Genomic DNA, 13,777 nt, shown 5'->3' with positions numbered 1-13,777 from the left:
TCAAAACACTTTTATATTCAGTGCCATAACGAAATGAAAAGTCAGAATGGAGGTAATGGTATGTTACTTTTAATTATTTCCTCTAATAATCTGGAAATCTCTCTGTCATGTGATATCTGGATTGCACCAGTTTGCAGAACTACACACTCAAAAAAATATATACATAGAGAACAAATTGATATAAATCTCAATATTTAAATCAGTTATATTGTTCTATCATTTTCTTATAACCATGTAAGAACAATTGATCACTTTTTTCATTATCTGTACTCTCTACTAATGTACCATTCTGCTGACTATTAACTTGTACTTCAGCCAAAACTTTTGTGAGAAAACTGTTCAGAGCCATAACATTAAGTACTGATAACAAATGCAATCCTCTATGGCAAATCAAAGTTCCTTCAGCCCAGTCAGAAAGGTGAAATTCTTGACATGCTGTTGTGTGTCATCTTCCCATTCCTACTTGAACATATTGGTTGAGATTGCTCATCATTGTAGATGCAAAATACCAAAGGATTGCATAGGAAAGAATTTTTGCTAGATAAGACTTTATTGTCCCTTTCTCTTTTCTTTGATTCTTCTCTCCTGTCTTATCATTTTTTTCTCCATTACATTATGACTTTATGTTTACTTATACCACTGTTTGTACTCTACTTCTTTTCTTTGATAAATTACTTATTAACACACTTCAGTTTCTTTTCTCAATACAACCTGCAATTCCTTCAAGTATTTTCTCTAGCTTATCATGTATGTACATTATTATCTGACTCCATACACACATAAATCATAGTTTTAATGCCCTCATCACAGTGATGAAAAAAATATACTTATTCTCAACTGTTGATAATTGTAGCATCTGAGTTTTTGAAAGCGAGACCTAAGACCTTTGTGTGTGTGTGTGTGTGTGTGTGTGTGTGTGTGTGTGTGTGTGTGTGTGAGGAGAAACAAAATTTAGTCAGAATTTCATCTTGCAAGGTATTCCTTGTTCAAAAAATATATATTTCGAAAGTTTGCCGGATATGCATCACTGGAGGAGTGTGTTCCTATATCTATGTATGATGACGTTTGATTACTTAGTACATTGTGTAATCACACCTCTTTTGTTTTTAATAGTAATTCTAAACATGTTGTGTGACATTATCTGCATCATCTGCAAAGTATTGCCAGTTCTGTTTATTTCATTTCCATGTGACCTTTGTATGATTAGGATCACTGAATTGAAATGTTGTCAAAACACTTTTATATTCAGTGCCATAACGAAATGAAAAGTCAGAATGGAGGTAATGGTATGTTACTTTTAATTATTTCCTCTAATAATCTGGAAATCTCTCTGTCATGTGATATCTGGATTGCACCAGTTTGCAGAACTACACACTCAAAAAAATATATACATAGAGAACAAATTGATATAAATCTCAATATTTAAATCAGTTATATTGTTCTATCATTTTCTTATAACCATGTAAGAACAATTGATCACTTTTTTCATTATCTGTACTCTCTACTAATGTACCATTCTGCTGACTATTAACTTGTACTTCAGCCAAAACTTTTGTGAGAAAACTGTTCAGAGCCATAACATTAAGTACTGATAACAAATGCAATCCTCTATGGCAAATCAAAGTTCCTTCAGCCCAGTCAGAAAGGTGAAATTCTTGACATGCTGTTGTGTGTCATCTTCCCATTCCTACTTGAACATATTGGTTGAGATTGCTCATCATTGTAGATGCAAAATACCAAAGGATTGCATAGGAAAGAATTTTTGCTAGATAAGACTTTATTGTCCCTTTCTCTTTTCTTTGATTCTTCTCTCCTGTCTTATCATTTTTTTCTCCATTACATTATGACTTTATGTTTACTTATACCACTGTTTGTACTCTACTTCTTTTCTTTGATAAATTACTTATTAACACACTTCAGTTTCTTTTCTCAATACAACCTGCAATTCCTTCAAGTATTTTCTCTAGCTTATCATGTATTCTCTCGAGCAAAGTCTTAATGAGATTTTTAGGATGTAAAATATTGCCAGCTGCAATCAGTTGTTTACAGTCAGTCCACTTAGCAGCTGTTTAGCCCTCTCCAACTAAGTTCTGATTGATATATTCTTCCTTTTCCCAGTTTTTCCCAACCTTGCATCTCCTCTCCTTTTTCGCATTCTTTCCACCTCCTCATGTAGAATGAATTAAAAACTGCTGTTTCTCATTTATGATTATTGTTCTAATTGTCTTACACAACAACACATTATTTTGAATGTGCATTGCGCCCAAGTTACTCTTGTTTAGCGACTTAAAAGTAATTATTTTTTTTTAATTTCACTTTACACCAAGCATTTTACTGCTATTGTTGATTATCCTGTGGGATGGTCTTTATTTCTCTGTCAAAAAAAAGTGTCGTCTGATAATCACAGGTAACTATAATTACATTTTTTATGAGGGGTGTGGGAGGAAATCTAATCATGTGGCTTGTATTTTAATGGAGCAGAAACATCAAACTACCGTATTCAGTATTCTGCTGTGTAGTGAACCATAACTCCACCAACAAACTTTCAGAGGTGCCAGTATTGATCAAAACAGTAAAAGGATATCTAGTAACGTGGGCTCTAAAATGCATACCGTAACTTACGAGCTGTGAGCACTTGTTCATCTTTGCTGTTGTGAAACACATCTCTTCTACTGAATAATTACTCATAATTCTTAAGGTTATTTTAAAGACCATGTTTACTGGACATTTTTTTCATGTTTTGGTCTATACTACCTTCTCTCAAAATATGGAAAGCAAAGAGCATGCAGTAGAAGAGGTGTGTTTCACAGTACCAAAGATGAACAAGTGCTCAGGGCCTATGTTATTAGCCACTTCTGTCTTGCTTTGGCCCAAACTACCACCTGTGAATGTTTGTCAAGGAGTTCTGTTCACACTGTATAATGAAGTGCTCAGAATGAACGTCTTTATATGTATAGTCTGTGCAATGTAAATGTAAATTTATTGTAAATGTTTCTTGTTTAGTAAATTTGTACAACCTGAGATTTTGAATCTCTCTCATTTGTTTTTCATTCATTATTGTGGAATCTGATTGTGCGTACTATTGTCAAATAATGATGATTTTTACATGAAGCTGTTGTTATATTTTCACATCTGTTAGCCACAGTTCTATGAAATATTATATGTTTACCCTTGAATCATAAATGTATTTAGAATTTTGTTCCTAAAGGGGATAGACATTAAGAAAAACAGAAAGTTATTGAATGTGTCAGGTAGTACTAGCATAATTTTGCAGGGCAAAGGGACATCAGTATCACACCTACGTCCACGAAGTTGTGGGCGTTATGCGCTGCTTATAGAGTCTCCTGCTGCTGAACGCAGGGTGCTGCAGTTAAGTAGTATCTTGTTGCACAACAAAGAACATGCTGTGAATGAAATTTCGATGGTCACACTTTTTTACTCATCATTTTTATTTAAATATTTAAATGGATGCATTGGTTTCAGCCATCTGACATGCTGCCATGACTGACAGGTTGGCAATGCAGATGGCGTTACCATATAAATCAATCATGGTACTGCTTTATGTGGGAATCACCAAGCAAAATAGCAAGACCGTAAAATTTTGTTGTTGTTATCATTTCACCAACATTAGATGTGTATCCTTGTTGACAACACCTTACTATTTGTAGTTTTGAAAAATTGTTTTTCTGTTGTCACTGTTGTCGTACTACTACACAAAAATGTACAATATCACTCTAAAAAAATAGCCTTCCGCGAGCATAGGCTGTCCACTGTTCAGTTTTAAAAATATTTTACACTTTTCGCCTATGGTATGTATTCAGAAAATTATGCTCACTTTTGCACAGCTGCTGCACCTCTATTGCATTATTCCTCATTTTAAAATTTTCATTTTATTTGATTCAAAGCTTACAGTGTGTTGTTGTTGTTTTGATACTGAATATTATTATCCTGTTATTTCAGTTGTTGGTATGATGAATGTCAGAATAACATTCTGTCACACTGGCGGCACATGTGGATTTAAATAACTCTGTTTTGCTTCCATTACTGCACTTTTTGGCTGTGATACCATTTTTGAGAAATGATCTGAAATACATATGAAGTGCAACATAGTTAAAATATAAAACAGCTATTATGTGTTCGATCAACAGAAGAAAAAGATTAACTACTTAATGTATCCTGCTACAGTCAGTATACTATGGTTAGACTCCAAGCACTCAGTAAACCACATAATGGTAAGAATGTAGGGGATTTGGCTTAGTACGCAATAAAATTTGTTTACATAATCCTTTGAATCATGTTGTGTACAAGACATGCACATGGTAATGCCCAAAACATACCTTTGGTATTGGACAACTTATAGTATGGAGTGAGGGTTTGATGATATGAGGTGATGTGATTAGAATTTTCAAAATATGATTTTCATTATTATTGTTAGAGTTTTATTTTATTTTCATGTTGCTGTCACACAGGTTCAAAACAACTATCTGGTTGGCATAGTTACGGATTACAACAATCGATTTCACATTATTCGCACAAATATGGACCAAAACTTTTGATACAGTGTAAAACCAATGATCAAGAAGGAACATTTTCAGATTCTTGTGAAACAATATCAGAGAATTCCTGTTTTATATATCGGATGGCGTTGACTGTTGTAAAGTTGAATGTCTTGGTTAAATGCTGAATTTGTAAAGGCAGAGGTACACGTTTTTTGAACATGCAGTTTCACTTTCTGTCTTTTACCGTGACCATGGACATTCACATGTTTGCTGAATTTTGCAATATTATTTTTAACAAAGTTGTACATTTCTGATATGTGAAGACTGCCTAAAGGTAGAATGAGTGATTTTTGGAAGAGCATTCTGCAATCAGTTGGCTGTGCCCTGTTCCTTACTCTCACAGTTCTCTTCTGTGTGAGGAAAATATCTGAGCTCTATTGTGCATAGTAAGCAGGGAATTCTCTGTGTGGTATGTGAGGATGTGTAAAGCATCTCACACTTTGTTCACCTTACTGTTAGTTTTACTGATGTGTGTTTGCCATTTTAAACTGTCATAGATCTTGTTTGTGATGAGGGAGATATTTTGGGGCCATGTAATTTCATGACAGTGTAAATTTCTTGGCTCTCAGAGAAAGTTCAGGAAGGTTTCTTTTTTTCCCCACCTTGACTGTCAGGTTACTTCTGTCAAACCAACCACACAATACAGCTGTACTTCCAGTTATGGTCTCATAACCATTTCTGCCAGTAAGAGGGATACTGCATCATCTGCAGAGAATGTGCTTGTAGTGCCACTGATTTTGAACAGTAAGTCGTTTATGTAAAGAAGAAACTGAATTGATCGAAGCACTGAACCTTCGTGCACACCTTATGCAAAATCACCATAATGGGAACAATACATATCAATATGTCCTTGATCATTGTGTTTTATTGTTACTTTTTTCCCTGTTCATGAGATATGAGCTGAACCAGTTTAGAGGGATGTCTCTGATGTCGTATGATGTCGGATACCTTTGTCAGATCTACTTAGATCTCAAGTTCTCTCCATTTTTTGCCTAGATCATCCTTTGTGGAGAGTGCGTACTCAAATATAGCAGTTCCATTTTGCCAATGTGCTTATGTTGTTTAATTCCTGTATCAGAGTAAAAGCTGTCCATTCTTGGCAGAAGTATTTCAAGTCAGATTGTGTTGAGACAAGGCCTGAACATGATATAGTCCATCTGTTAACTGAAGAGCGATTAAGCAGATCGCCATTCTACCTTCTCTACTATGTTACAAGGAGCAACTATAGGCTGTTTCCCAATGTTATATAATCTCTTCTGCAGCAAGCCTTTTAAATGAGTGGTAATGCAATGTTCAGACAACCATAGGAGTGGGTATTTTCCTATAAATGTGTTAATGATATACAGAATACAGAAATTAGTAGTAATATAACTCGCACAAAATACACAGAATCTGATCACTGTGCATCACATGGCATTGCTATATGAGAAACTGATTATTAGTCATCCTATGCAGCAGGTAAGAGTTTCTTCTGTGAAAGACAGCTTACCCCACCACAAGTTCTGTTCACACTTCAGTTTACAGACACACTGCATATTGTAAATGGTTAAAACTGAGAGACAATTCTTATGAAAAAGTGCACACAAGAGGCCAGTAGAATCAACCAGGTCGAATCCCAGCCCATAACCATACACTGATCAGCCAGAATATTATAACCACCTACCTAATAGCTAGTTGCCCACATTTGGCTCAGGTAACAGCAGTGCCACATTGTGGCATGGAAACAATGATGATATCCCAGATGTGTTTGATTGGGTTCTGATTTGATGAGTTGGGGGCCAGCATGTCAATTGGAACTCACTACAGTGCTTCTTGAATCACTCCATCACACTCCTGGCATTGTGAGATGGTGCATTATCTTGCTGAAAAAGCCACTGCTGTCGGGAAACATGATTGTTGTGAAGGGTATACGTGGTCTGCAGATAGGGTACAATTCTGCTCAGCTGTCGTCGTGCCTTGCATGAGCTCCACTGGTCCCTTGAATGCTCACATGAATGTTCCCTAGAGCATAATGGAGCCACCGCCAGCTTGTCTCCACCTCTCAGTACAGATGTCAAGGAGCCGTTCCCCCATTAGACAATGGATTTGTGCCCTCCCATTGGCATGATGAGGAAGGCATCGGGATTCTCCAGACCATGTATCGCTCCATCACTGTGCCAGTGTCCAATGCCAATTTGGCACACTGTGTTTTCAGATACACTTGTACTCTGCCCAGCATTAACATCTGATGTTAGTTCTGCCACAGTTTGCTGCCTGGTGTTTTTTACCAGTCTGCCCAGCTATGTGTGACTTCTGTAATTAGGGGTGGCCACACAACCCCATGATGTCTGGATATGGTTTCACCTTGCTTTTGCCATGTGCTGAAGACACTCAACACAGCACTCCTGGAACACCCAACAAGTCATGCAGTTTCTGAGATGCTCTTGCCAAGCCTCTGGGCCATCATAATCTGCCCTCAGTCAAACTCAGACAGATCATGCAGCTCCCCCAGTCTACACATGGATAGCACACTCAGTGATACTACGTGCACCATGCATGTGTCTGACTAGCAGTCGTTCCTTGCCAGATGATGCTGCTATCACGTGGACAGGCTTATATCGATAGTAGGTTGTGCTCATAATGTTTTGCCATCCTGATTTAGGTTTTCCGTGATTTCCCTAAATTGCTCCAGGCAAATGCCGGGATGCTCCTTTCAAAGGGCACGGCTGCCTTCCTTCCCTAATCCGATGAGAACGATGACCTTGCTGTCTGGTCTCCTCCCCCAAAACCACCCACCCACCCTCATAATGTTTTGGCTGATCAGTGTATACTGCCAGCAACAAGAGTATTCAAGAGTCCAAAAACATCCAGACATTTGTACTAAACACAATAGAAATAGGTTGTAGTAGTCTCTACAATACTTACACAAATCAGAAGTGTGTGAACAAGTGAGATGATTGTTCTTGAAGTGCATTTTTATTGTGGCAGTGTGGGTCCAGTGGTTGCTTCAAGTGATCTTGTTTTCACATGACTGCTGTGTGATATACAGTATTTTCTCCAGTTTCAGTGTACTCTGCAGTTGGCTTCACCTGCTGTCTCTGGCGGCTGTCCTCAGAGTCAGATCAGGAGGCACGATATAACTGAAAGAAGGGCTAAATCATCCACAAATTCAGTATACAATCTGATAGAAACGCCATCAGTCCCTGGAGCTATGTTCAGTTTTAATGATTTCAGTGGTATGAGGGTTAAATAGGGGCAACTCTCCTGGGATTTTGTTTGGAAAGGAAAATTTGAAAATGGAGTTAAGCCGTTTCTGCTTTCCTTTGCTACCATCAATTTCAGTTTCTGTCTCATTTGCGCGTGATTTACTTACATGTTGCGGACGGCATTTACATATGATAAGAATTACTTTGGGTTCCATAAAAATCATTTGACAAAATTCTGCTATGGCAATCATCAAAGGCTTCACGCATTGCTTTCTTGACAGCCAAACACGTTTCATTCAGTGTTTCTCTGTTTATAGTCCTGTCACTTTTTTGTTACACCTATTAGCAGTCGTGTGTGTTTCTTAAGAAGTTACTTTGCAGTGACTGTGTATGATGGAGAGTTCCCTTCACTTTATGAACTGTTCTACTGGATACATATGTATCCATTGCATGGTCGACTATTCTTTTGAACTTCAGCCATAACTCCTCTACATGCTCCTTTCCTGCACTAAAATTTCAAGTTCCTCATTTATATATGATATATTGTGTTTTTATCCAGTTTAATGAACATATACATTCTTCTACTTTTTTGGTTTACCTTTGTGCTTTGGTAATCATTATTCCCACTACCACCCCACGGTCTTCGATACAAAATTTGATAGACATCCTCAAAGAGGTCAGGTGTATTTGTCGCCATTAGATCTCATACATTTCTATCATTAGTGGGGTTCCGAATGTTTAGTAATGTTCACAGGAAGTCTTGCATGCCCACCACTAACAAAACTTTAATTTCCCCAGTTTTTGTTGAGTGATTAAAATCTCCACTGGTGGTTACAGTGCGTTTGGGGAACTTAAGTACAAGTGAACTGAAAAAAGTTTTCTGTTGCATCAGAAGATGAATCTTGTGTTCAATAGAAGGATCCAATTAAAATTTTATGCCCACCTCTGATACTGAGTCTTAGCCCAATCGATCTCGTGTGCAGCTTTAATTTCTCTCTTGATGGATTTGAGTGCCTTGTCTATTGTGACAAATAGGTCACCTGCATTGCCCAGTAGCCTATCCGTTCGACATACTCTTAAATTTTACTCTAAAGATCTTATGACTGTCAGCTTCAGGTTTCAACCAACTTTCTTTATCAAGTATTATGTGAGCTTAACCACTTTTCAGGAGTGCTTCAAAATCTGGTGCTTTGTTGCAAATGCTTCAGCAGTTAACTACTAGGAATTTAAGATCCTTGCCGGGGGTGGGGGTGGGGGTTTGGGGGGGGGGGAGGGGGGTGCGATCCCTCCTTAGGATCATATACTAATACTCCCATGTCTCCCTACACACAGCAGTCAGCTACCTGGGTAATAGTCTCTCATGTGTAGTACACAAGTGATTCCTTTAAGGGGTCCCTACAGTTATCAGCTCATGGTGCAAGTCCAGGAAGTGGCTGCCTAGATTCTCACAGAACCTTTGAAGTCTCTGATTCAGTCCTTCCACTCCACTCAGAACTAGGGGTTCATGATCAGTTCTGGGACAGTACTACAAATTGTTAGCTTTGTTGAAACTTTATGTGCAAAGCTGGTCTTCTCAGCCTTTTCTACCATTCACTGCAATCATCCAAGTACCACATCAGAGCTCAGACAACAGGCATCGTTTGTTCCAATTTGTGCCACAGTCTGCATTTGGTTGCACCCTGTTCGCTAAATGGCTACTGGAATAGCCTCTTCAACATGTTGAATGATGCCCCCAGGCATATACGCTAAGTGCTTTTTCTTTAACAAGGCTGCTCATAGTTGAACAAGTTTTAAGTTTTAACAGTGTTATCTCAGTAAAACGGCTCAATAATAATTACAGTGTGAAAACAAACGTGATACTGCATAGAATAAAGTTTTGTCTGTGTTAATAAATGAAACTATATCGGATTCTTGTAACATATAAAACTGCTGTAAAATGATATTTTGATGTGGTGTCATAAAACAGATTTAAGTAATAGCTGTCCATAGTGACACTAAATGAGTCTTCCAAAGTGAATGAAAATATTCAGTGAAATAAATTTAATGTTGACTGTAGGTGGAATTAGGATACAATTCAGAAAAAGCTGGACTGGATACGCTTATTAATGAAAGTGTGGTAAAAAGTTGATGTATGTCCAAATTCAGCTTTTGGCCATTGAAGCAAATAGTCTTCTTATTTAACCAGGTTGAGTGATTCGTCATTGATAAAACTGTTACCCTTTTTTCCTCTCATTGACCTGTTTGCGATAATTCACTGTATGTTTAATTATATTCATAGTATAAACATAACTCTAGCAAGGTCAATTGCTGTGGCCTAAGATTATGTTTTGCACATATTAGAACTGCCTTGACTTGTTCCATTTAGTTTTTCTCATCAAAAATTCTGTATATTACCCATGTTTGTCAAAAATTACAATGTTTTTCAGTTTCTTACCCATATCTCTTCGTGAGCAAAACACAAAGAAGAAGTTGAAGACACAGTTATCTTAAGAGAATTTGTAATATTATTCCCAGATTTTTCCCTTGTTGTAAGATAAATCACTTTACTGGACATTCTAGCTTCAGTTCTTCATTATAGCATAACAAATCCTGAAATTAAAAGAGAAACAGTGAGGTTAATTTAAAGTGATTTGTTTATTGTTAAGAAAAACATTGCAGCAGCCATGGCCCAGCCCTATTGTGAATATTGTTCTTTGTTGTCGATTCACCTTAGGAACATAATGCAGTGATTCTGCATGCCGTGGATTTGATAAACCCTTGGGAGTTTTCTGCAGGTATATGGCACCAGATGTCAATGCACAGGTCACGCAAAACCTACAGATTATGGATCAGTTGTTTATAGGCATGGAGCTGGTTCCCCATAGCATCCCAGATATCTTGCATCAGGTTCAGATCAGCTACAATATTGGGAAACCAGGCAAACAGAAGAGAAAACATGTGCATGAAGAATATGTAGTTGCAGTCAAATAAACATGTTTAAATTTGGTAACTTACAGGAGGTTCCACGCTGGACAGGATTCCTCGAGGCATCCCTGTCATGGTTATCACAAGCTCGTCGCCTGCTGCCCTTTCCAGTGATGACTTGGTCTCAGTTTGTTGCTGCTGTCCGTGATCGTGTCAATCCCTTGGCTGGAGAAGAACATTTGCGTGAGCTAGCACACCAACTAGAAGTTACTGGAGAGGTTTGCCATCACCAATTATTGTAAAAACATTTGCTCTTTACATTCTCTTCATAATTCAAATCTACTTCCTTGTGTAACTTCACTCTTTCAGTGTTATTGTAGTGTAAATATTCCATAAACTATTGAAATGATTCATTTTTTATGAAAAATTGCCTTTCTTCTGCTGCAGTGTAATAATAGAAACACTTCTTAATTTATTTCATTATGTTGCTCTGAGGAAAATTATTATATACTTGGTATCCCAAACCACAAGCATCAGACTTACGTGACAGTAAAGGTTTTGGAACCAGGAAGCCATGGTAAAAAATGAATATTTCAGGCACTGTGAGGTTAAAAGAGCAATGTGTGTGACACATGAGTTTGTTAACTGCTTGTCTTTCTGCATTGATAGTCATTGACACTATCTGGAGACAGTGATATGTCCCTGTTTGACTTTTTCCAGTTATGTTGCATTAAAGTGGAAATGAGCTGGTTACTAGGATCCTAGCTGCCTCATACGTTGTACGACGGTCATCGATGATATTTATGAGAGGATGGCAGAAGTGTGTGCACTGTTGCAGTGTGTGTATTGAAACTGGTAGTCACGACTGTTAATGGTTCCTGTAAGGTGTGGGTTGTTTATTTCATTTAAAAAACTAAATATTAATTTCTGACCATAGTGTCTTATCTCAAAGTACTCAGTTTAGCACCCTCTTCCACTTGTATAATTTTGACCCTAAAGGTTTAGGGTACCCTATAGTTGATGCATCACAATAGTTACAAATCTGACTTGCTATTAAACCCTTACTTCAAAGAAGCAAGTCTGTACAAAGAAATACATGCCAGTAAAGTCATCAGAGTTCATATTTTCACTTCCTGCCAGTTCTGAGGATTCTGAAACAGAAATTGATGAAAAAATGATGAATCCGTTTCAGACATTATACAGGACCCCAATTGATGCTTGGTTCCACAGCCTAGTAACAGTAACAGTCGAAACAGTGTCTGTGCTGTGGATCTTGAGATTTCTAGTGATTGTACTTTAAGTAAAGAAGGGAGGTTGACAAAAAAGGAATGAGGCATATGTTTTCAACTTGTTTGATTCAGTAGGAGAAACAGTTGTCAGTTGCTCATTGACAGAATACAATGGAGAAAAACACTACTTCCTTTCTTTATTTACCACTGAGATGCTAGAACGTGTGGTTCTGGGGACAAATTCTTATGCAGAGCAATTGAGACAAAAAATTGTCAGACTGTCAGTGAGATGACAAACAACTGGAAAAATTATCTGTATCCAACTTATACCTGGATTGGTATAAATGTGTTGATTGATATCATTGCATTACCACAAGGAGCGCACTACTGTAGTACAGTACCTGCTCTCTGTCAGCCTCATATATTGAAGCATATGACATGAAATAGTTTCAAAAACACATATCAAACTATTCTCATGAATGGCCATAGGATGAATCATCCCAGAGGGCATCCAAATCATGATGAATTTCATAAGGTCACACCTCATATAATCTTTCTGAACAACACACTTTGTAAGCCATATACTGCTAGTAAGGTGTTGGCTGTTGATGAAAGCATTATTCCTTTCAAGAGATGGACATCACTCAACTGGTATATACCCATGAAACAGTCAAATGAGGATACATAGTGTGGTGTTTAGCTGACTCAGACATGTTATGTCACAAAATTTATATGTACACTGGAAAATCAGAAAATTCTCTGGCAGAGTCTGGCCCAAGACCTGAAACATAGTGGCAGTGTTGTAGCATTTGGCAACTTCCTCCCACTGTGAATCTGATGCAAATGTTGTTGAGCAATGGTATCTGTTCTGTAGGCACTATGAGAGCAAATGTGAAAGTACTGCCTTCAGTAGTGACAAAGTAATCTACCTTTAAATGAGGAGAATTTCAGCTCCAATGCAGAAGTGATAGTGCTGCTATAAAATGGATGGACAACAAACCTATAACTATTTTGACAACTGCAGAGAATACTAGTGATACCACACGTATCTCAAGGAAGACTAGGGATGGTACTATCAGCAGTAATAGTTGTCGAACTGTTGTAGCAACATACAGTAACATAATTGGAGGTGTAATCACATCAATCAGTTAAGAGAACATAACACATTTTTTTGATATTTTCGTAAGAGGTGACTTTGGGTTCTTTACTTTCTACTAGATGTGGCAACTGTAAATACCTTTATATTGTAAAAAATAAATAAAGGACAAGAAGGATACCAAAATCAGTTGAAGTGTCAATTACATCTTGCAAAACAATTGATAGACGGTTTCTCATCCTTAACAGACAAAGACTGCCCAGTACCCTTTATAACTGAGAGAAAAGCACAACCTATGTGATTGGCGAAAGTAGATCATATGTGTATTCTGGGAAACACACACTGATGGTACTGAATGTATTCTGCCCCTGTATATTAATTCTGGCTTCTGCTGATGTCTCGGGGAAAAAAAAGTTGGGTGAATGGTTGTGCCATACCAGTTATACTTTTACACATTCATATATGAACAGAGGAAATTGTTCACAGATCTTCGCACAAACATTTTAATTTCCACTCGTAAAAAGAAGAAAGGATTAAAGTAGGAAAATTACCAAACACTTACCCTAGTTGTCCATGCATCAGAAATAACAACTTCACCTCATGGAAGAAGTGAATGCTCATGCTCAGAAAATCAGCTTATCAGCTTGGTTTCGGGGGGGATTGAATAATCAAATGTCTGAGATAAGGAATATTTGCTTGTTTATCTGTTGAGACATTAAGGCTCCTAAAAACAATTAGAAATGGATATTTCAATGAAAATAGAACTACAGGAAGACTATGACTGAAGTTCATCAATCAAATTAT

The 13,777-nt window shown here is 37.4% G+C and overlaps 1 protein-coding gene across 1 annotated transcript in view; it reads left to right on the top strand.

Annotated features, from left to right (window-relative positions):
• Positions 1 to 13,777, top strand: part of LOC126174805 (death-associated protein kinase dapk-1-like) — a 286,891-nt gene that overhangs the window by 213,980 nt on the left and 59,134 nt on the right. The window contains exon 18 of the mRNA XM_049921178.1: positions 10,741 to 10,926. Coding sequence (XP_049777135.1) covers positions 10,741 to 10,926 — 186 coding nt within the window. The remainder of the gene's footprint in view (positions 1 to 10,740; positions 10,927 to 13,777) is intronic.

The sequence above is a fragment of the Schistocerca cancellata genome, chromosome 3 (genome assembly GCF_023864275.1).
Source record: "Schistocerca cancellata isolate TAMUIC-IGC-003103 chromosome 3, iqSchCanc2.1, whole genome shotgun sequence".
Lineage (NCBI taxonomy): Eukaryota > Metazoa > Arthropoda > Insecta > Orthoptera > Acrididae > Schistocerca > Schistocerca cancellata.
Note: the sequence above shows the minus strand (reverse complement) of the source record. Positions and strands in the feature narration are given on the sequence as shown.